Source organism: Marmota flaviventris, chromosome 4 (genome assembly GCF_047511675.1).
Source record: "Marmota flaviventris isolate mMarFla1 chromosome 4, mMarFla1.hap1, whole genome shotgun sequence".
In the NCBI taxonomy this organism is placed as follows: domain Eukaryota; kingdom Metazoa; phylum Chordata; class Mammalia; order Rodentia; family Sciuridae; genus Marmota; species Marmota flaviventris.
This window is the reverse complement of record NC_092501.1, coordinates 136,992,621-137,018,240: the sequence shown is the minus strand read 5'-3', so window position 1 is coordinate 137,018,240 and position 25,620 is coordinate 136,992,621. Positions and strand designations below refer to the sequence as shown.

At 31.2% G+C, this 25,620-nt stretch overlaps 1 protein-coding gene across 4 annotated transcripts in view; it reads left to right on the top strand.

Moving 5' to 3' along the window:
* Nucleotides 1-25,620, top strand: part of Nbea (neurobeachin) — a 639,704-nt gene that overhangs the window by 180,060 nt on the left and 434,024 nt on the right. For all 4 annotated transcript variants that reach the window (XM_071611544.1, XM_071611543.1, XM_071611542.1 and 1 more), the window contains exons 22-27: nt 767-1,783; nt 3,749-3,966; nt 6,911-7,064; nt 14,599-14,779; nt 16,071-16,201; nt 19,497-19,604. In XM_071611544.1, the coding sequence (XP_071467645.1) occupies nt 767-1,783; nt 3,749-3,966; nt 6,911-7,064; nt 14,599-14,779; nt 16,071-16,201; nt 19,497-19,604 (1,809 nt within the window). The remainder of the gene's footprint in view (nt 1-766; nt 1,784-3,748; nt 3,967-6,910; nt 7,065-14,598; nt 14,780-16,070; nt 16,202-19,496; nt 19,605-25,620) is intronic.

The window sequence follows — 25,620 nt, the reverse complement described above, 5'->3', positions numbered from 1 at the left end:
CTCGATAATCTCCAAAGAAAGGTCTATCTAAAATTCTTTTAACCTGTTATTTAAATATAAATTATTATCTGTCTATAAGAGAGGTTTTTGAACTTAAAAACTTAAGAAGAATTTTTGTTTTAAATTTACATTTTGCAATATATTGGCACCTTATATTTATCATTGTGTTAATAAATTTGAGAATAGCAAAGAAAGTATTTGTACAAAAAAATACATCCTAATTATTCCTAAATAATCCCACATGAAAAAACATTCAAAGTAGCTTATATAAGGATAAAATTATAACTTAGAAGTTTAGAAATGCATATATCTGTAGATATATGTGAATTATTTTTTAACTATTGTTATAATAGGTGCATGTAGGAGCAAGAAATGGTGAAAAACTCTGTTTTATGATAATAGTATTTTGGATATTATATATTATTAGCTGCCAGTTCCTCATTTAAGCCTAAGTAAATGTGTAGGTGTTAACTGTCAAATTAGCTTGATTAACAATAAGTATCTAACCTGAACAAAGAACTTAATTTTGCTAGTTTATCTATGTAACACTGGGCAAGTCACATAATAAATCTTAAATTGCTATATTTGATGATTATTTCCACTTAATAAAACTAAGCACTTGTTTTAGGATTAACATTTGATACTTTAAATATTAAACTTCCTGGTACGATTTTTGCTATTATTATCTTAATTTTATTTGCATTATTTATATTTTTCTTCTTGACATATATAAAATGCCTCAATGTTTTCTCTACTTATTCCCAAGGTCACTTATGAAGCACATAAGGAATACCTTGCCAAAATGTATGAAGAATATCAAAGACAAGAAGAGGAAAACATTAAAAAGGGAAAGAAAGGGAATGTGAGCACCATCTCTGGTCTTTCATCACAGACAACAGGAGCAAAAGGAGGAATGGAAATCCGAGAGATAGAAGATCTCTCTCAAAGCCAGAGCCCAGAAAGTGAGACAGATTATCCTGTTAGCACAGATACTCGAGACTTACTCATGTCAACCAAAGTATCAGATGACATTCTTGGAAATTCAGATAGACCAGGGAGTGGGGTACATGTGGAAGTACATGATCTTCTAGTTGATATAAAAGCAGAAAAAGTAGAAGCAACAGAAGTAAAGCTTGATGATATGGATTTATCTCCAGAGACTTTAGTGGGTGGAGAAAATGGTACCCTTGTGGAGGTTGAATCTTTGTTGGATAATGTATACAGTGCCGCTGTTGAGAAGCTCCAGAACAATGTACATGGAAGTGTTGGGATCATTAAAAAAAATGAAGAAAAGGATAATGGCCCATTGATAACATTAGCAGATGAGAAAGAGGAACTTCCCAATAGTAGTGCATCATTTCTTTTTGATAAAATACCCAAACAGGAGGAGAAACTCCTTCCTGAACTTTCTAGCAATCACATCATTCCAAATATTCAGGACACACAGGTACATCTTGGTGTGAGTGATGATCTTGGATTGCTTGCTCACATGACTGGGAGTGTAGACTTAACTTGTACATCAAGTATAATAGAAGAAAAAGAGTTCAAAATCCATACAACATCAGATGGAATGACTAGTATTTCTGAAAGAGACTTATCATCATCAGCCAAGGGATTAGAGTATGCTGAAATGACTGCAACAACTCTGGAAACTGAGTCTTCTGGCACCAAAATTGTACCCAATATTGATGCAGGAAGTATTATTTCAGATACTGAGAGGTCTGATGATGGCAAAGAATCAGGAAAGGAAATCCGAAAAATTCAGACCACTGCTACAACACAAGTAAGCTATCTTATATGAGTTCTAGAAATAAAATTAGCAGCCAAACAGAGTCATTTCTTACCAGTTTCACCGTGTTTATATGTTTATATGCACATATGGTATGGTAGTGTCTTATAGAATTTGGTGTGGTAGTATGTGTGTGTGTGTATGTATGTATGTATATATATATGAAATTAAGAGTAATTAAAAGTATCTGATTTATATTTACAATTCTGTTACATTTTTTTTTGTGTGTGTATAGCAGCTTTGCTCAACCACTCTGGGCTTAAGATCCTTATATAGTATGAAACATTGAACTAGATTAACATATGACCTCTAAAGTCTCTACCCTTTCTAAATTTTATGACTCCATGACTATATTTACACATTTTGTACTCACAATCGTCATTCTGAATAATTGATTAATTTTAACCTTTTAAGCTTCAGGCCCAATCCTGTTCTGTGGATTATAGAAAAGAGGACTTGCAGCCCAGATTGAACTGATAAATGAAGGGGAAGGGAAAAGGGAACTGTTATTTATCAAGTGCCTTCTATGTTCCGGGCACTGTGATAGATGTTTTCTGATTTAATCCTCACAACAACTCTGTGAGGTAGGTAATATGGCCGAGAAAATTTGAAATTATCAGTAGTGAGAATTTTCTTTACAACCATGTGGATAAAAATTTGTTATGAAAAAATTAAAGATTCTTAGGCATAGTAGTAGGGAAATCTTAGTGCCACAATTCTAACTTTACCAGAGTAAAGCTAAAAACCACGATGTTTTCTGATACAGATTTAATTTTTGAATTTGAGTTGTGACTATTTTCTTATTTTCTGGGCTAAATAATGCTATTGTAGTTAAGACTTTGAGAAATTAACAATAATACTTTTACCCTTAAAGAATTGGGTTTTCACGAGACACAGAAATCCCAGTGGTTTGGGAGGCTGAGATAGGAGGATTGAGAATTCAGAGCCAGTCTCAGCAAGGGCTAGGCACTGAGCAACTCAGTGAGATCTTGTCTCTAAATAAAATACAAAAAATAAAACAGAAACTGGGTATATGGCTCAGTGGTCAGTGCCCTTGAGTTAAAACCCTAGTATCAAAAAAAAAAATAAATAAATAAAAGATTTGAGTTTTCTTTTCTTTTTTTTTCTGGGTTTCCCACTTTCCTTTTAATGTCATTGAAAATAACTTTAGCATGTTTCCATCACAGTTATATTACAGATAGGAAACCATGTTTACCTGATGTCTTTGTATTCCAATAAGAATTCTTCATAATAAATTCTGTGTGTGGGAAAGTTATTTTATTTTTTCTTTGTTAATTGCCAGTTTTCATTTTTGTGGCAGTTGTACTATAGATAATTGGCAGGTGATGGGAATATCAAATTAGGCACAGATTTAAAATAAAGGCAAACATGGTGCATTGTTTATTGAACATAATAATCACTAGGCTTGCCCATTTTTCATTGGGAGTTCACAGTCTTCTTTCTGCTTTGTTTTCTAGCTTAACATGTGCACTTGTTTTTGAATTGAAGTATTGTGAGTGAAATAAACTTTGAAGTTACCTTAAACCTGTTGAAATAATGTTTCTTCCAGTCATGTGTTTGTAGTTAGAACTAGTTGATGACATACAGTATACTTAATTTCATACTTGCTTACTTTCCTAAGAAAGTCATGTGGCCTAATGTAAAGACCCTACATTAGGGCAAACAGGATCTGTTTTTCAAATGTAAACTTTGGTGTTAACCTTGGGCATTTGATTGCCTTGCCTATTTTCAGAAATAAAAGGATAGAACCTATACTACTGATATTTTTAACTGAAAAGGTTCCTGTTCAGGGAAATACAGGTGAACAATATATTTAAAATATCTTAACCTATCCAAGTCATACGTAAAAGCTTTACCCACTTTATTATATGTACTGTTTTCATTTTTACATCAGGCATTTGTTTTGTGCTTCACAAAAGTTTAACTTTTCTTTTTCAGGCAGTTCAGGGTCGGTCTATCACCCAACAAGATCGAGATCTCCGAGTTGATTTAGGATTTCGTGGGATGCCCATGACTGAGGAGCAGAGGCGCCAGTTCAGCCCAGGACCCCGGACTACGATGTTTCGGATTCCAGAGTTTAAATGGTCTCCAATGCACCAGCGGCTTCTCACAGATTTGCTATTTGCATTAGAAACAGATGTACATGTTTGGAGAAGGTAGAACTATTTCCTTTATATAAATAACACCATTTTCACTTAAGAAACATGAATATTTTTATTGATATCAATTGATTAGTGATTTATGTCACTGAATAATACAAATTAAGTTTATTAAAAAATTAAATATTTAAAATTTTGATTAAAGCTTAGGACTTACTTCAATAGGTGTTCAACAATTAGTCTTTTTTTTGTTGTTGTGGTATAATTTTTATCTTAAGTTCTTCAGCACAACTGAATGTACATTTTTAAAAAATTTTTCAATTAATTAATTTATTTTAACTAGGTATACATTACAGCAGAATGCATTTTGATTCATTGTACACAATTGCAGCACAACTTTCCATTTTTCTGGTTGTGCATGATGTAATGTCACACCATATGTGCAGTCATACATATATCTAGGGTAATGATGTCTGTCTTCTTTCACCATCTTTCCTGTCCCCATCCTCCTTCCTCATCCTCCGCTCCCCTTTGCCCCAAAGTTCCTCCAGCCCTATCCCCGCCTCCCTTGTGGATCAGTATCTGCTTATCAGAACATTCTGCCTTTGGTTTTGGGGGATTGGCTTACTTCGCTCAGCATCATATTCTCCAACTCCACCCATTTACCTGCAAATGCCATAATTTTATTCTCTTTTAATGCTGAGTAATATTCCTGTGTGTGTATACCATAATTTTTTAATCCATTCATCATCTAGGTTGCTTCCACAGTTTAGCTATTGTGAATTGAGCTGGTATAAACATTGATGTGGTCTTAATGAAATTAAAGAACAAAAATTTTAAATCTGGTATAGCCTTATATATATATAAAAGGTTTAATTAACTTCAATTGATATTTTCTTGATTTTATCTTTTTCTGTTAAAGTTGATATCATGTACTATATTTATTCTTTTTTTACTTTTTTAAAATTTGGGGGTACTGGGGATTGAACTCGGGGGCATTCAACCACTGAGCAACATCCCCAGCCTTAGTTTTGTATTTTATTTAGACTGGGTCTCATTGAGTTGCTTAGCGCCTTGCCATTGCTAAGCAACTCAATGAGATGGCTTTGAAGTCTCCATCCTCCTATCCTAGCTTCCTGGGGCCACTGGGATTATAGGAGTGCACCACCATGCCTGGCCTATGTTTATTCTTGATAATATTATAATATATAATGATAAAATCAAACTTAAAATCATCCCCTGCATTGTTTGATTTTAGAGCCTATACTATTTAAGCAGTTAATGGATTTCAGTTCCAATTTAATTAAAGGAAAAAAATCTACATGAATTAATTACTACTTTTCCTCATTTTCAATTTAATCTTCTAATAGCAAGTGTGTAACAAATGAATGAATTATGAGAGTGTATCATTTGCACATACATGTATGTAAATTAGGAAGTTTGGTGGCTATAAGTAACAAAGTACTGTTACTATCAGCAACTTAATCAACTGGACGATATGCTCAGGATCCAAGCTGGCTTCTCTGCTTCTCCCTGTTTCTGGTTAGGATTCATGGTGGCTGCTTTAGCTCCCAGAATCAGTTGAACATGGGAACCTTGCCCAAATTAAAAGGCAGGGTTTCTTCCTTCTTCCGTTTTTCTATTCCCTCTCACATTTCTTCTTTTCTCTCCTTTACCTCTTTTTCTATTGCTTCATCTTCTCTTTCTCTCTTTTTTTCCTGGAAAAAGTGCCTCAAGAAATTTTCTCCTTATGGTCCAGCAATATCACATGTTTATTTCTAAATAGATAATAGGAAAAGGGAATGGGATTATAATGACTAGTCTATATAGACCAATATTGGATTTATTTCCTAGTAACTGAGGATACTTGCCAACACAACTCAATAACAGAAGAAAATCTAGACTATTTTAGCAGAAAAGAAGTCAAGAATGTTGTGGAAGCAGTAAATAAATTCTGCCATAGGAAATTCTATCTTTTGATTTTATTTGATCAGTTCTTCAGCTACTCATCAATTTTTATTTTTAATGTTATCAGCTAAGTTACCTAGGGATGATAACTGAAGAAAATTAAATACCATGAAGTATATTACTATTAATGTGAGGATTGGTATATGGAGACTAAAAAATGTAATTTACTAGTTATAGTATTAGTACTCCAAAAGTGAGTTATACCTTCCTTTCATCAACATATTGTGTCTTTGTTTTCTTTCATGGACACTTGAGAAATTCACCAAACAGAATTTCATGTAATTAAATTTTTTTTAGAAGCTAGCATTTAGATTTTAGGATGGGAATACTTTCTGAAATGCAGAATATAATATATAATTTTTTATAGTCCTGAAAAGATGAGTTATCATTGAGCTTAGTTTGATTGTGGGATAATCTTGTTTCCCCCCCCCCCCCATTAGACAAAACAGTTCATATTCCTGACTGACATTAACTTAAAGGAGTGTATTTCTTTGTGGATCTACATTGCATGTTTTACATGAGAAAACACATTGATGACCAACTTTGATATCTTTTTCTTCTTTTTACTCAATAAGTCCACTTTACTCACACTTCTCTATCACGTCACTTCTGTGACTTGCAGTATACATTTTCCACATGACTGGTCTCAGTCAGGCTGTGCGACAAACTGAAGCTTCCTAAAAGGTGAAGTTTAACTATGCTGTTGTTTTGCTTTTCAAAACAAAACACTCAGATTTGGCAGAAATAAATACTTTGAGCTAAATTCATTGACCTAGTCATATGTCTTAGAATCTAGTTAATATCAGGCAGAGACAAATGAGGTAATACATTTAGATACAAAAACTCTGTGGTGATATGTAAATTTTGGTAGTGTTCTAAGTTTTAAATTTTTTTACAGTAACTCCATTTTAAATTTGTCTAGCTTCTCTATATTATATCTATAATTGTATTTAAACATATTCTAATGTATTTAAACTTCGTATTCTTAAGCCAAGGAAATGTTCATTTGTGTTTTGTTTTTCTGATATTCTAGCCATTCAACAAAGTCTGTAATGGATTTTGTCAATAGCAATGAAAATATTATTTTTGTACATAACACAATTCACCTCATTTCCCAAATGGTAGACAACATCATTATTGCTTGTGGAGGAATTTTACCTTTGCTCTCTGCAGCTACATCACCAACTGTAAGTATTTTGCCTCCATCTAGTGGTTGATTTTTATAATTACATGAATTGAGCATTTCTGTTGCATCTGGTACAGTTAGCAGGTAAATTTTAACAAAACAAGTTCTCCTGAGGGAACTTCTTAACCATTTAAATATATATTCCAGCCACATATATATATTTATATGGTTATAAATATATTTATATCATATATATATATATATATATATATATATATATATATATATATATATATATATATATGATTAGTTAGTGTCAGATTTAAGGTATGTGGGTTTTGAGTGATTTTGGGGAAGAGCCATATCTGTAAAAGATTTATATTTTCTATATATATTTCTTTGAATCCACTACCATAGCTGATATACTGCTAATATCCCATGTGACATTGTTACCTGATTTTACTTTCTCCTGGGTCAACATATTTTTAATCCCCTTCTTTATTTGTTTTTATATAAAATATTAAAATGTATTAATATGATAAACTTGAAAAGCATTTAGTGTTAATTAGATATATTATTTAAAATATGATAGATCAATACTAACTTTAGATTTTAGTTGTCATTTTAAAAATATCTGATTCAGGACTAGTTATGTAGTGAGTGGTAGAGTTCTTGCCTAGCATTTATGAAGCCCGGGGTTTGATACCAGCACCAATTAAAAAAAAAGAGGTATATTATTATTAAGGCTGAGGGTGTAGCTCAGCATCGAGTGCCTCAGTAGCATGCACAATAACCTGGGTTCAATCCTCAGTACCACAAAAAATAAAAATATCTTCAATTCAGACCAAAACAGGAATCCATAGCTACTTGCTTAGGTAGGAAAGAATATAGAACTGTGCTTCATATATAACCTGTGTTCTTGCTGCCATATTGGAAGCTTACCTTTAATCCCAGAAAGAGTACTTTTTGAGAGAGAAACTTGCAGTTTTTATTTAGATATATATTGCTTGGTGAGACAATATTTCCAATTGATCTCTGACTTCATCATTTACAAGGTTTTTTTACATGATTCTTTTTCTCACTATCTTTTTGTCAATGCCACAACCACCAGAGCATTATTGCAGTTTAATATTAGCAGCTACAGATTGTATATTCATACACTTCCTCGAGGCATAATGAATTTATTCAGTAAGTCTACGGAACTAACTTGGGATGAAATGCCACAGGTCATCATTAAATCCTTAATGGAATTAGCAGCTAAATAAAGAAAATGAAACCATGAAGAACAAGAAGATTGGTTGATGATTTGTGTCAAGGGCAAGGATCCTGAGGCTCATATGCCATTCCTTCTTCTTAGTATCTATTTTCTACTAGTGATTTATACCAAATTCTGGTAAAATTTTTAAACATGTATTCTAGAATTGAGATAGGATTTTTTTCTGCTACTATATACTAAAGAATAAATATATCATTGTTTTCCATGTGGCAGTTTTCTTCAATATAATAAATTTTGTTTTATGTCTTATAAATATAACTTGTTATTAAGAGACTTAAAAAGTTTGCATTAAAATTTACTTCAAAATGAATATTGAATGTTTTAAAATTTGTGCAGAACAAAAGAAATGATCTTTATATAAAATAAACAGTGTAGCAAAAGATATTAAACTTTGTATAGATTTGAAATATTCACATTACCAATCTTCCAAATTTTAAAGCCAAATGATCTCTAATTATTAACATGGAGAAAATATTAAATTAGTGAATTAAATTTTAAACACGATTTATATACTATTACATCACTCATTCTACCTATTTTATAATAAATGTATGATAAAGGTACTGACACTTTAAAGTCTGACTCTCAAAATTATTACCTAAGCAATTTGGACCACTATTTGGAATTTACAACTACTTATGTCTGACTATTCTCAGCAGATTTGGGAATTCATTTAACAGTAGAATATTTTTTTAAAAAATTGTCTTTGTCTTTATATTTCTGTCCTTTTGGTCTATTAACTGATTATACCTATGCCTTGTAGTCCAACATACATAGTTTTACATTCTTTAAATAAACTACTTCCTTAAAAGAAATAGCCAGAGCCTTTTTCCTACTCAATGTCTGGTAGAACCATGGTGGATACTGAGTATTAATTTTTGTTTTTGTGTTATCAGATTGTATTATATTCTTGCTTAAAGTTGAATGTACTGGAGAGAAAAAAGATAGAGAAGGTTGAATAAAGAAGGAAATCATAACTGAAAATACTGGTTTTTGAAACTAGATTTAAAAAGAGCAGAAAGAATTTTGGAATGTATAAGAGAAAAAGGAAGCGTTGGCAGCATACAAATAGAAACATTTGAAATTAATGTTTGAGTGTTCTAGTATATTGTTTAAGTATATGGAGTTTTTACAATTTTCATATAATATATGACAAATGTGAATTTTATGAATAAATGGAAGTAATGATGGCTATGATAGTAGTTGGAAAACTTTTTCTGTATGGGGCAAGATAGTAAATATTTTAGGATTTGTGGACCATATGGTGTCTGTTCCAGTTACTCTACTCAGCTGTTGAAGTATAAAAGCAACCGTAGTACATAAACAAATAGACATGTGTGCGTTTCATAAAACTTTATGAAATTTTAAAATTTGTGCTAAATAAAAATTATCTTTAAATAAAATGAACAGTTTATATAATAGGAAGTGGGACAGATTTATTCTATTGGCCATAGTTTGTTGAACACTATAGGGCATCAGTTCCATATAAAATAAGAACATTATAGGATGGTGACATCATGTGAAAATTTTATTAGCTGTTACTAATCATTGAAAACTCAGTAGATAGAACTTAAAAAAATTAATTATTATTAAATAAGAACTTGAATTTGACTTACCAATTGTTAATTGTTAATTTTTAAAAATAATGTCACTTAATGTTTTGGTCATTATATTTTCTATATGTAACCTTTTACACTCAGCCATACTAATGATTTTTTGTCATTTGACATTTCCAATATTGAATTATATTAACTTTTGAGAAGATAAGTAGAATGCTAAGTATTCTCTGTAATTCCTTATTTAAAAAATAACAACCCAAAACTCAACCCAAGAATATGTCTTTCTAATTTCTCAGAAAAAGTGTACATCTCAGGTAATTGACTGCTTTTTAAAAAACAAGTCATTTCTCACTGAGACTCAGATATGACCTTTTTAGGAATCATGATTTAATTGAAGGTGTGTGGGTTTTAGCATAAGATAGACCTGTATTTTTATCAGGGCTCAACCATTTACCAGATTTGAGCTCAACTTTGGTGTTTTTATTTTTTTAAATGATATTAATTATCCCACACAGTGGTTTTTGAAGATTAAGTGATATATACAAAAGTGTTTGATGTGGAATGCTCTTAATGAAAGTTTTCTTTCTTGAGTTATTTTGGAGGTGTTTAGTATTTTTTGGAACTAAGTTATTATGGGTGATATACTTTGATAACAAAAGACTAAAATACTATCATCTTTTTGCTTGTTATTTCCATAAGATTGGCCTAGAAGAGGAAACTTAGATGAATATAGCATTGTATACCAGGAGTAACATTTGTATATTACCGTTGCTGTATCATTATCCTGGAAGAAAAATTTAATTGTTTAGGTTAATCTTTCTTGTAATAGAAACTTGAAGTATAAAAGAATACAGTCACACATCCATATGAACTTAATATTCTTGAGTAAGTATCACTTTTTGAGATTTTAGGTTGAATAGGTTACTTAAAATCATACCTGGCACAGAAAATAGTTTTAATTTCTAAATTAAACAAATAGTGTTAATTTTAATACTTTCAAAAATAGATAATTTATATTCAATTTGATCAAACTTTCATTTGAGGAAGGAATTTTTGTGACTGATTTTTTTTTTTTTGCATTATTTTGGGATCTAGTCAATTGAATCTTCTCATTTTTTTTTTTCAATCACATTGTTCAAGTTATTCATGAATGAAAGCAGAGAATCAGAGGGGAAAAAATGAAGAGCAGCAAAAAACATGTATCAACCACAAATTGTGCAATCACTTTTGTGATTTTAAGAAGACCATTTTGATCAACCGTCCAGAAGACTGTTTAGAATTTAATTTGATGTCATATATGGTTTAATTTTGTCTGTCCCCCCCCCCCAAAATTATAATAGAGAATGGAATTTCTGGTTTTACTATAATATCATCATCATAAGTTAGATCAATATTTTTTCCTTTTTCTAGCCAAAATTGATGACAAACTCTTAATTTTAATTATCTTAATCTTTAATTATAATGATATATAGTTGATAGATTTGGAAAAATGACTAATAATACTTTTGTTTTTACTTGTGTTTATCTCATATTAATGATCATACTACGGTTTTCTCAGAAAGCTTTTGTTTTCCAGTGAATCTGCCCTAAAAATAGCACATTTTTAAATGTATACTCACATACATTTGTTATTAAAAATCAATAATAGTAACAGAGAATATTATTAAATTTAATCCTCTGTAAAGTTTTTTCAAAAATATTTTAAGTTATAGATGGACACAATATCTTTATTTATTTATTTATTTTTATGTGGTACTGAGGATTGAGCCCAGTGCCTCACACATGCTAGGCAAATGCTCTACCACTAATCTACAACCCCAGCCCCCACTGTAAAGTTTTTATTATATGAATATGATTCTTATTAAAACTCTGAAACTTAGTATAATACATCATTATCATGCTTGTATGCAGGCCTTGTTTAGTGTATCAGCGAGTTCTTTTCTGGCATGGAAAAGGGGTTTTAAGTTTAATCACTTATATATTTCAGTTTTGATTTATAGGAAAAATTCTGAATGTTTGAGGAAATAAATTATAATATGATTTTCTTATAAAATTCTAAAAAGTTACTATAAATAGTTTATTTCCCAGAGGCATTATTTACTTCATTTGTTAAAATGTTTCATTAATCATCTAGTAGGAAAAGATATTTGTTTTGTAAACTAGAGTATGCATAATTTCTACTACATAAGCTATACATATATATGTATATATTATTTGGGCAGAGTTATTCAAATAAAAAATAAATTTTAGTCTAAATATTTAACTTTTAACCTTATGCAATTTATAAAATGAATATCTCTTCTGAGAATTTTGCTTTTGATAAAATAATCAAATATAATTTTAAAATATATTATTTTGTTTTTCAATTTTACATTATATTTTCATTTAATTTTAATAATTTCCTTTTCTTGTACTTTTTTTGGTCTCTTGTCTGTTTTTGTCTAATGCATGTCCAGGGTTCTAAGGTTAGTATTATTTCTGCAGTAATTTTTAGGTTTTTCTGTTTTAAATTTTATTTTTACTTATTTATGAAATTTTTGACTTGGTTATATTTTGAGTTTTCATACCATCTTTAACATTAGGTATATCCTTTGTATTAAGATTCACTAACAGCTTAATTTTTCAAATTTATTAATTACTTTTTTATAATTAACTATAATAAACAAACTATTATATAATTGAAAGCAATATTGTTACTGTCATGTATCTGATCAGATTTCCAATTAAAGGAAATAGGATGAGAGATAGTTTGAGATTTATAGTAGCTGTGTATAAGTAATCTTTATTTGTAAGCCCTGTCATAAGATGCTCATGTAACATTTCATCATATTTATAAAATTATTTCTATATACAATATAAGAATTCTTTTTTAGCTCATTGTTTGTGTTAAAAATGCCTTTTACTTTAACATTTTATTGTTTTAGTAAAAAATAAACACTTTGTTAAATTATGTGGAAAATTGAATTATTCTGTTTATAATCTCCTCATTTTGAATGAAAGCACATTTTGAAGATTAGACCTATAGACTCTAAACAACTGGAAAATCAAACCATTAAAAAATAAGATAGATCTCATAATTTCAGTATCTTGAAATGATGATGAATTTTTTGAGGACACATTTTGAGGACATATACTGAATTCTAATGTTTTTAAAGTTATTTGGAATATTTGTTAGACCTAAGCAATGGCCACATTTTCCATTCCATTAGAGAATACTGAATTTTCAGAAAAGAGATTTAAAAATCTTGTTTTTTCTTATGAACTATTCTGTCGTGGTCATAGATTTTAAATTCATGATGCCATATCCATGCTACATATAAAATGATGCTATATATTCAGAAAGTAAAAAAAAATACGGAATTTGCCTGGTAAAATGTGAGTTATGAATTTATTCCCTTTTAGGCCATGGATACTGAATTGGCATACTACTGTAAATCAGTAAGGACAAATAGATTTGTATTTACAAGCTCATTTTAGCCAGAATGGTTTTAACCCTATTTGATGTTAAATGGAAGGAAGAAAGGTTGGTACATTTTGTACTACATTTAGAACTGAGGTTAGTCCATGTAGCACTAAAGTTCTTAAGTTCTTTAGTGCTTACAGTAGTCACTTACCAGTTTGATTACCCATCTTGTATAGAATTACTTAGGAATTTTTTAGTTTAATCTTCCCATTGGTGTTTTTTTTCCTGACATTTTCATATTAATATCCTTGCTTCTTCTAAGCAGAAAGAAGTTTAGGTATAATGATATACAATGTCAAAATGGAACATTAATTATAATCGGAAATCTATCACATATGCTTGCCTCATAGTGGTATCATTTTGTTAAGACATAGCTTAATCAGTATGCTTAGTATGGATATATGCAAAAAATTTAAACAGCAGAAATTCTATTTTTAAAGCATTCATGACTCTTCTTCACTCCTTTAGGCACTGAGAAAATAAAGCCTAATCATAAAGAACCAAAATCATTAAAATGCTATATTGTATACAATGGTAAATAAATTTAAAAATGTTGCCATTGCTTACAAAACTACAGTCTCCCATGTTAAGAAAAAGAATACTTTGTAATCTTTTCTTGAAAGAGGAAATTAGATTTTTGTAACTGGCAATATTTTAGTGAAAGTATAGCTTCCAGTCTAGAGCTACTGATTTTTCTTATTGCTACTATTTTATAGGTCACACATGTCTAGAGGAATTAATGATCCTCTTGATTATTTTTACCCTAGAGTTTTATTGTACATATAAAGTACCTAGTAGTTTTAGTTTATTCTAAAATTCATAGGAAATTATTATACATTCTAACTTGACAGCCATCTCATTTTGAGGCCTAATGAAATCACAGTATATTTTTACCATTATTCATTAGACATATAAAAAAGATAAAATATAATGTTTTATAAATGAGAGTAAGGATTTTAGGAAAGAAATATCGATTTTATCTATTTGTGAATTAACAAAATAAAACCAAATTAATGTGAGTACATATGTGTGGGTATTTCTAAATAAGATCATTGCGAGATGATCTTAAATATAAATAGTTTTTTATAACTAATGACATTTAAAATCAGCATTTTTAAAATATTCTTTTCCTTTAGTCAAAGATAACTGTGATAAATAAATTTGACATAATTAAGTTACATATGTATTCATTTTCACTTTTGTTTACTATTTTTACTAAACTTATGTTCACCTGTAGTATATGTTATATTGTGTTTTCCATTTTTAAACAAGGCTTAACTCTTCTACTTTTTTAAAGACGGAATTGGAAAATATTGAAGTGACACAAGGCATGTCAGCTGAGACTGCAGTTACTTTCCTCAGTCGATTGATGGCTATGGTCGACGTCCTTGTGTTTGCCAGCTCTTTGAATTTCAGTGAGATTGAAGCTGAAAAGAACATGTCTTCTGGAGGTTTAATGCGACAGTGCTTAAGACTAGGTAAGTCTGTTAAGAAGAGCAGTGCACATTACATAATTACTTACAGGTTATTTTTCTGCAGCACTGTGGTACATACAGTATTGATGATTATTTAATTTAGTGATTGTCTTGTAATTCTTTAGAATTATCAAATTTCAAAATCTTACCTCTTCACATTGGAATTTTCATGGAATTGGAAATCTTTAATCTTTTATCACTTAAAATATAGTTAAATGTATTTGGAATTATTTTAAACTCATTGAGACAATAGCATTTCATTGAAGTGATTTTAATACAAATCCATTTATGAATTCTATTTTGATAAACTAGTACTGAGGTTAGTGACCTAGGCCCACAAACATGTCAGCAAACAAACGTGAGAAAGACATGTTTTTAAATGCCTCAGTATCTTGAAATCAATATTAATTTGGTTATTCTGAACTTTTATTTCTAAATATAAGACTGATTTCATTTTTACACATTATGAGTTTTCTCAGCTATAGGAAATCTTTATAAGTGAGTCGGGAAGCCTTATTTATCACCTCTTAAAGGTACTAATTACTTTTCTAAGCACTTTACATGTGTTAATTAATCTTCACAACAGCCCTCTAAATGAGTTACTGTATTTATTCTCATTTTACATGTGAGGAAATTGAGGCACCCAGAGTTTAAACCACTGGTCTACGATCACACATCTAATTAATTGTAGAGCCAGGATTCAAGTTCAGATGGTCTAAGTCCAAAATCTGTACAACTTATTATATTTTCTTGCTTTCATTACATGAATGTATTGGATGCCTGTTGTCAAAGACCACAGGGTCACCTACCATGAGGAAATGTAAACATTGGGATTTGTAGAACTTAAATATTCCTGAAGTGGGAAGTTATGATTAGTATAATCACCAAGATAGTCAAATTAAGGGCAGATGCCTTATTGTTAAAATTTTAAAATCACATGTGAATTTCGTTAAAAGCCTTATTACTAAATTTCAGAATTGTGAAGAAGGGAGGAAAATAGAATAAGGAAGGATATATTGGGAGCTTCAGAGAGCATAGTAGTATTCTCTGTTCCTTCAGCTGTCTGGTAGTATATTTTGTTTTTATTTTTAGGTATATAATATAACATATATATTATACATATTGTGCTTTCATTATTGTATTTCATGATTACACAATACATTGATGTAATTGATCTTAAAAGTAATTTTGAATAGGGGAAAGAGAAAATTACAAAAAGAATAAACCAGCATATTTTATTCAGTACATCTAAGTGAACAATTTACAATCATAATGATTTTAACTTTTTAAATAGTTTGTTGTGTAGCTGTGAGAAACTGTTTAGAATGTCGACAAAGACAAAGAGACAGGGGAAACAAATCTTCCCTTGGAAGCAGTAAACCTCAGGAAATTCCCCAAAGTGTGACTGCCACAACGACATCAAAGGTAATCAGTCGTTTTCTATGTGAAATATAATTTACTGGGAAAAATTTTTGTTTTAGTTTATGAAAACAAAGCAACATGGTATTTGTAATCAGATAGCTTTAGGCTCTGGTGCCTACTTCTCTGCTTCAAACCTATGTTGGCAAGATTAATTAATCTGTCTGAAATTTGCATTTGGGAGGTTATTGAAGAATATACTCATAATTTCTATTTCATAGGGATCTTAGGAGAATCATGTTAGCACATAGCATGAAAATTTTTTAGTTCTTTTCTATTTTTAAGCATTACATGTATTCTCAGAGGTCAGTGTATGAGAAATGCAATTTTTAAATGGATGTGCTTTTTTTGGTGACAGACATGACAGTCAAGAAATATATATTTAATACCACCAAATATATGGACAATATAAAATATTTTGGAGATTGTATTAATGATTCTCATTCTGCATTCACTATCAGATATTTTCCTGACATTGGCATTACATCCAGTTTTATTAGCATGATCTTCAAGGTCCTCCATGATTGGTCTGCAATTCTGTCCCTAGCTCCTGCATGTGTATTTACCCTCTCTTTGCTTGTACAATTTTAGTCATACTTTAGATTTTATTCAGTTCACCAAAAGTTTTTTTTTTTTTTTAACAGCTTTTTACATAGTTACCTTTACTTGAAATCTTCCTCCTTATTTTTTAGCCAGCTAAAATTAGTTCAGATCTTAGGTTTAGTTTAAATGTTAATTCTCTCAAGCTGCTTATGGTGGAGCATACCTTTTGTCCCATTTGCTTTGAAGGCTAAGGAGGAAGGATCACTTGAGACCACAACCTCAATACCAGCTTGAACAATATAGCAATATCCTGTCTCAAAGAAAAGAAAAACCTACAGGGAAATGTTTTCTGACATTTCTGACCACCATCTCAATCTAAAACAAATTTCTCTGATGTTTTCATAAAACCCATATGTCTCTTTATATTCACTGTACTTATAATTAGATGTTTAATATGGCTTAGTAATTTTTTTGCTCAATAAATGAAAATAGGAAATAAGAGTTGAAATAATTTTACAAAGACTATGGTTTGTAGCTTCTGTCATTTTCAAACAGACCAACCACATATTAATCATGTTGGTTGGTTATTGGTAATATTGCAGTCTCTTTTCTTTTTCACTACTGTCAGGGAAATATTCACAAGAGTAATAATTTAACCACAAATTATCACAAGACTCCATAGGGCTCTCCAGTGCTTGGGAAATTAAATATTAATGTGTCAATAATCTGAGTCATATTTCTTGTATGACATAATAGACTATTAGTTGTTAGAGGGCAGTGTCCACATCTTATGCAACTTTGTAATTTTGGAGCATTTAGGACACTGTGCATACATTGTAAAAAGGTACAGTCTTGAGTTAGTATTCTGACTCTACCACTTATTGGTTTCCTGACTTGAGATTAATTTCTTAAGTCTGTGGATACAAATCTCAATTTATAGGGTGTTTGTATCAATTATATAAAAAGAAGTAATATATTAAAATTCTGACAAGATATTATTTATATTTTAATATTAATATTAATATATTATGTTATTATTTAACATGTTGTTGAAAATGATTTCCTTTCTGTCTCTAGAATTTAAAGTCAATATATACTTAGGAAATGAATAAAGAAATTAGTATTTTGGAAAACTTAGATCCCAAAGATGTGTATACTTCTTTAATAGGCATTAGGGACACCTCAGAAGATTTTCAAGGCAAGTATTGCCCTCATTATAGAATATAGACAGAAAAGCCCAATGAAATTTTTAGTGATTTACTTTAATTTGGTGTTGAAAATGAATAAATGATGGAGATAGGAGTACTAGGAAGATTTGACTTGTCAACAAAGCACATTTCAGTATAGGGAGTATAAGGATCTAGGTGGTAAGGTTTTGTGTTTGTTCTTTGTGGGTTTTTGTTGTTGTTATTGTTTTGTTTTGTTTATTTGTTTGTTTTGTTTTCCCTCCCTGTGCTTCTATGTTTTTTTAATGTGGCACTTTAGTCAGTAAACCATGGTTAATATTTTACTATGATATAAAAAATTCCCTGCTACTAGTATGTGTGGACTTGGATGAATCACAAACTTTCATGGGGCTTCATTTTTTTTTTACTGTTTTAAAAATGAACCATAATCCAAGCATTTCCTATCATTTAGACTTTAAAAAGATCCAATTATATTAGGGTCACATTTGTAAAAATGTAAAATGGTATATAAATTAAAATATTTCTAGTTTTTTCCCACTTAACACTATAAATTCATCTATGGTAGAAATTATGTGTTACTTTCTTTAATAATATTCTGATAAATATTATTATCTTGTAATTCACAATGATGTGAGATTTTTAGAAGTTAAGATCTCACCTGAAGTCCTAGAAGTGGTAAGTTTGATATTGTAACAAACCAAATAATATCAGCCTACACATATTGAACTGTTTTTATTATCCAGTGCTACAAAGGAATCAAACACTTTGATTTGGGAGTTAAATAGGACCATTAATCCCTATAGAGAAGTTAAAGTTGGCCTATGTTATTTTTTATTAGAGCAACAATCTGTTAGGTTCAGAAATTATGTTTGACATTTTACATATATTATCAAATTTAATCCACATAATTCTTAATGGATTGTAGAAATGCAAAAAGTACTAGATTGAGTTTCAGGGAACTTGGCTCACTTTGTAGTTTACTGTGTGGCTATATTACCTAAAATCTGTAGATTTTTATTTCTTAAGTTATAAAAAATTGTTTTAGTTTAATGCTCATTAATGTCTTTCAGCTTTAGTGGGCTATGACTAAAACTTTTTTTAGAGCTTACCTTGTCTTTTTATAGATCATGAAATGGTTACATCTATAAAATCTCAAAAAGTAATATAACATGATAGTCTCACATTTTATAAATTCCTGATGAATAAATGAGCCTAGAGACTCAAAGACAATTTTTAATTAGAGACAGGGAAAGTGAGACTTAAAAGAAATTTTAACAATAAGCACAAGGTCTCACAGCAGAGGCTTGAGCCCAGATGTTGTGAAGTTCAAGATCAGTCTTTTCCTACTATTCTGTTACCTGCCTTTATAGGTCTATAGTGGTAATGGTGCTGATAAAGAGAAACTATGAGCAGAGAACAAAAAATGTGCCTTATAATTGGGTGTCGTTAATAGATGTTAGCTCTGTGAGGAGGAAGTCAGTTCAGCCTAAGTTAAAGATAGTGGGAAATGATACTTCTGTATGATTTTTTGGAATATGTTACTTCTTTACAATTCTTTTTTTGTTTTTAAGACTCCCTTAGAAAATGTTCCAGGTAACCTTTCTCCTATCAAAGATCCTGATAGACTTCTTCAGGATGTTGATATTAATCGCCTGCGTGCCGTTGTCTTTCGGGATGTGGTAAGTTGTATCTGCTTGGTTTTCCTGTAAAAACTTTTTACAGTCATTTGTGTAAAATAGCATTAACTTTATAAGAATATGCATATTAAAACTAAATGCCCTAGTACTTGGGTTTATCTCATATTGCTGCTTGTAGAATGTCTGAACAATAGCTCTCTCTGAAAGCTTGATATATCATTTTTTTAAAAACTATGTGAGGGTTGGGGATATAGCTCAGTGATAGAGTGCTTGCCTAGCATGAATAAGGCCCAGGATTTGATCCCCATACCACAACACACACACACACACACACACACACAAAACAAAACAAAACAACAATTTTATATAATTTTTCTTTCTATTTTAAGGGTAGGGATAGCCTGAACAACTATAATTCACTTTATCTTGCATCACTTTCATTTAGCATTTAGTATTCCTTCTCTATTTGCAGATATTAAATATTTTTGTGTTTCTTATGTTGGATGAGAAGGATTGATAACTTATTAGGTGTTTGTGGCAATTACTTTATTGAGGAGATTATTTTGTAAAGTAGAATATGCATTTTAAAAATTCAGATATCTATGGGAATTTGAATTAGAACAATAGTTTAATAAAGTTTAAAGGAAAACATAATTAAGAACGTTCATGGTCAATTACTCAAGGTAATAAAAAGATTAGTGGGTGGGGGAGGAAGAAAAGTAAGGGGATGGTACTGGAAAAAGCTATGTTATATGCATTTATGAATATTTCGAAATGAACCCTACTATTATGTATAACTATAATGCACTAAGAATAAAAAATAAAAAGATTGACCTTTTCATAAATTACATAGAAACATATATAGTGTTTCACAGCAGACTCAATATTGATAAAAATTATTAATATGTTTATCACAAACCACTAACATGGAGCAGATCTTCATCCCCAAAAGGCACTGACAGAGTTAATATTGAATATAGAAAGATTTTAAAGGTGAGATTGTGTTTAAATTGTTTATAAATTTAAATTGATTATTATAATAGATTATCATCATTTCTTTCAGATTCATTAATGTTTTGTAAATAGATTGGAAACCTCAACAGTGGTATTTATAGCTTCTTTCCTAAAGAAAATAAATTGTATTAAGTGTTAATAGTGTGTACCTTCCAAACATCATCAAGATAAGATTAATGTTCCTGGAGTTTACATTATTATGTATGAGGCACTGAATTTATATTATCCTAAACTTTCCAGTTGAGAAATAAGAGAAAGTTAAAATTCAGAAATATTAAGACAATACAGTTGGTATTAGAATCCAAACAGATTGTTTAAAACCATTATTTTTTCATCAATTTTTATCTTATATTTCATAGATTCCAAGATACCTTTTTTGGGTCGGGGAGGAAGTACTGGGGCTTGAACCCATGGCCCTCAACCACTGAGCCACATCCCCAGCCCTATTTTGTGTTTTATTTAGAGACAGGGTCTCACTGAGTTGCTTAATGGCTTTGAATTTAAGATCCTCCTGTCTCAGCTTCTTGAATGCTGAGATCACAGGCAGGAGTCACCACACCTAGCCCAAGAAACCTTTTTTTTTTTTACATTTAAATAATCCATGATATTTTGGAGTGTTTTATAACTAACAATATTTGAGATCAATTGTAAATATTATGCTAAGAATGCCAATTTATTTTTATTTTTGAAATTTCTAGAAACCCATAGTCTTTTTTTTTTTGGTACCAGGGATTGAACCCCGGGGCGCTTAACCATTGGGCCACACCCCAGGCCTTTTTTATATTTTATTTAGGGACAAGGTCTCCCTGAGTTCCTAGGTGCCTCGCTAAGTTACTGAGGCTGGCTTGGAACTCATGATCCTCCTGCCTCAGCCTCCCCAGTCACTGGGATTATAGGCTATGCCACCATGCCCACCCCATAGTCATTTTTAAGAGCCTTAATTTCTAAAACAAAGGAGATCCAAAGTTATTAGGTTTTTTAGGAATTATATGTGCATATCTTCATAGATCAAGTAACTAAGTGGTATACTATAATCTTAGGATGGAGAATTTTAGTGTTATTTTTCCCCTTGAGTTTTTTCTCAACTGTTTAAAGTATTTAGTTTTTCTACTAAGATTATACATATGCATATACAAACATTTAAATTTTAGAAATAAAGGATTACCACGGTTTTTAAGGAATTTTTAAGGAATTTAAGTTTTGTTGGCACTGAAAGTACACGCTAGCTATATGACAGAAGGAAAACTTGAGAAAATGTGAGTATTTTAGTCAGCTTTTTTTGCCACTGTGACCAAAACACCTGACAAGAACATTTTTAGAGAAGGAAAAGTTTAGTTGTGGCATACGATTTCAGAGGTTTCAGTCTACAGATGGCTGATTGCATTGCTCTAGGCCCAAGGTGAGGCAGAACATCAATGGCAGAAGACTGCAAGTGTAGGAAAGCAGCTCCCAAAATGACAGTCAAGAAGCAGAGAGAGAGAGAGTTCCTCAACAGGGATAAGATATATACGCCGAAGGCAAGCCCCTGGTGACCCACTTCCTGCAGTTACCCCTATTAATCCTTATTAATAGATTAGTACATTGATTAAATTAAGGCTCTCATAACTCAGTCATTTCACCTCTGAAGGTTCTAGTGTTGTCTCATATAGGAGCTTTTGGATTAAGCCTCATCTCTAAGCCATAACAGAGAATAAATCCCTCTTCTTGTTTTTTGTTTGTTTGTTTTGGTATGGAGATCGAATCCAGGCATGCTCAACTTTTCAGCAACGTCCCCAGCCCTTTTTCTTTTTTTTATTTTGAGACAGGTCTTGCTAAGTTGCTTAGGGCCTTGCTAAATTGCTGAGGCTATCTTTGAACTTGCAATCCTTTTGCCTTAGTCTCCTGAACTGCTGGGAAAATAGGCTTTCACCACCACACATGGCATGATCACATGTATTTTCTATGATGAAGATGTTGTGATTTAAACTTACAGGAACTATGTAGATCCAGGTAAAATAGTTATGTGGCGAAATTTTCTCTGAGAAACTATGACTAAATTATGCTAGAAAAAACTATGGATTTTTTAAAACAATTATTTTTAGTGTTCCCAAAAAAACTGAATTTGAAAGTAAATTTATTATGCTTTTTCCTTTCACCCCTAGATCCCAGATTATACTAGGTCTCTTGTATGTATTTAAAATGAGACTAGCTGAAGTAAATTTTATCTTTAAAAGTTGAATTAGAAGGCTTCTTATCACCTTAGTTAACACATTAAGTTTTTGAAAGAATTTCAGAGCTCATTAATGATATTACTTATTGAAGGACCACCCCCGCCTTTCTCTCTGTACTGGGGATTGAACACACCCTTAGCAATAGCCTTCCATTTCTTTCAGCCACCATCATGCCCAGCTTTTGCAAACCTAAATATCTTCATTACCATGCATTTGCTTGTATGGATGTTTAATGTACAAAGAATCATAATAATATACATTTAAAAGACATATTTTCACAGAATGCGTGATAGAATTCAGCAAGCAAAAATAATGGAATAATACAACATATACTAACTGGGTCAAAGTAAAAAACCTGTACCAAATGCAAATAAGTAAATGCTGTTATCAATTTTTAATGAGGTTCTAGAATATGAGAAACTAAAATAAAGTGACAAAAATCAGAATGATAGTGGAAACTGAAGGAATTAACAGAAAAGAGTGATAACAGAATTTTTAGGTAAATGAAAATGCTTTATTCTTTGAATTTGTTTGGTTATGTAACAGTGGCCCACCTCATGCTGTGAATATAGCCCTTGCTGCTCTGCCACTGAGGCTTATTTTAAGATAGACATGTTTTTTTTTCCTCTTCCCCTCTCACCCTTCCTAACATGATGGTGGAGAACAGGATTACCTGTTTCCCATCATAGACCACATACACCATAGGAACCAAGTAATTCAGACTTCAGGGATGACACAGAAGATCTAAGAACTGGCTGTATGCCAAATTAACAAGTGAATCACAACCCCCCACAGGGAACACCTAGAATAAATCTCTTCTTTAAAAACCTTCTGTTCTTTCTGATGGGCATAATCACAGCCTTTATGACTGGAGTCCCCTGTGCTTGTCATTTGCTAACAAAGCAATAAACCAAACCCTTTTTCTCAAAACCCTATCCTCATTGAATTGGCATGGGTGACAGTTACATGAATATATATAATTATTAAAACTCATTAAAGTCTATATTTAAAATCTCTGCACTTCATTATAAATTTGATCTAAGTTAAAAATTATTTTTCAAACTTTTTTTTATTCTAAGACTCAAAGAAAAATTGTCAAAACTAGTGGTCATTTTTATTAAAAAAAGTTAGAAAATACTGTCATTGAAAACTTGATTCACATAAATGTAAGACATAAAAGTATTTCATAAATTACTAGTATATAATAGTGACATTGAATACATTAAACTTCATCAAAATTAAAAGCTTTTTACCTCTGAAAACTGTCATTAACAAAGTGAAAAGGAAACTTACAGAGTAGGAAAAAATACTATCAAATCTGGTGTCTAAAAAGAGATTTGTTTCTAGAATATGTGAAAAATACTTAGCACTTAATATGAAGAAGAAAAATAACCCAATTAAAACCAGGAAAAAATATACAATTAAATATTTCTATACAAAAACTTTACCAGTGACCAAAAGCACTTAAAAAGATGTTCAACATTATTTAGCTATTAAGAAACGCAAACCTATACACCAATGATAACTCAGCTGAAAGAGAAATTAGGAAAACTATGCCATTCACAATAGCCCCCTCCAACAAAAGAATCAATTTGGGAATCAATCTAACAAAAGAGATAGATGAAAAACCTCTACAGTGAAAACTATAGAACACTATTATGGTTTGGATGTGAGCTGTCTCCCAAAAGTTTACAAGTGAAACAGTGCAAGAAGGTTCAGAAAATAAATGATTGGGTAACCCAATCAGTGAATTAATCACCTTGATGGGATTAATTGAGTGGTAACTGAAGGGAATTGGGGTGTGGCTGGAGGAGGTGGGACTTAGGGGTGTGACTTTGGGGTATATATTTTTACTTGGCAAGTGGAGACCTCTCTCTCTCTCTGCTCTCTGATTATCATGTGAGCCGCTTCTCTCTGCCACACTCTTCTGCCATGATGTTCAGCCTCACCTTGAGCCCCAAGGAATGGAGTCTGTTGTCTATGGATTGAGATCTCTGAAATAAACTTTTCTTCCTGTACTGTTATGCTGATCCAGACTTTTAGTTGCAGTTGCAAAAAGCTGACTAAAACAAACACTAAGGAAAGAAATTGAAGAAGACTTTAGAAGAGGAAAAGATCTTTCATGTTCATAGGTAGGCAGAATTAATATTGTCAAAGTAGCCATACTACCAAAAGTGCTATACAGATTTAATGCAATTTCCATCAAAATTCCAATGACATTCTTCACAGAAATAGAAATAGAAAAAGCAGTCATGAAATTCATTTGAAAAAATAAGAGGCCCGTAATAGCCAAAACAATCCTTAGTGAGAAAAATGAAACAGTGACAAAAGTAGCATGGTGTTGGCACCAAAACAGGTATGAAGGCCAATGGAATAGAAGACACAGAGACAAACCCACATAAATACAGTTATCTCTTATTAGACAAAGGTGCTAAAAACATACTTTGAAAAAAAGTTAGCTTCTTCAAACAAATGGTTCTGGGAAAACTGGAAATCCCAATGTAGTAGAATGAAATTTAACTGTCTCTCACCCTGTACAAAACTCAAATCAAAGTGGATCAAAGACCTAGGTATTAGACCAGAAACCTGTACCTGCTAGAAAAAAAATGTAGGCTCAACACTCCAACATGTTTGCTTAGGAACCAACTTCCTTAATAAGACTCCTAAAGTGAAAGAAATAAAATTTAAAAATCAGTAAATGGGATAGTATCAAACTAAAATGCTATGCTTTACAGCAAAGGAAACAATCAAGAATGTGAAGAGAGAGCCTACAGACTGGGAGAAAATCTTTGCCACCTGTACCCCAGATAAAGTATTAATTTCTAGAATGTTCA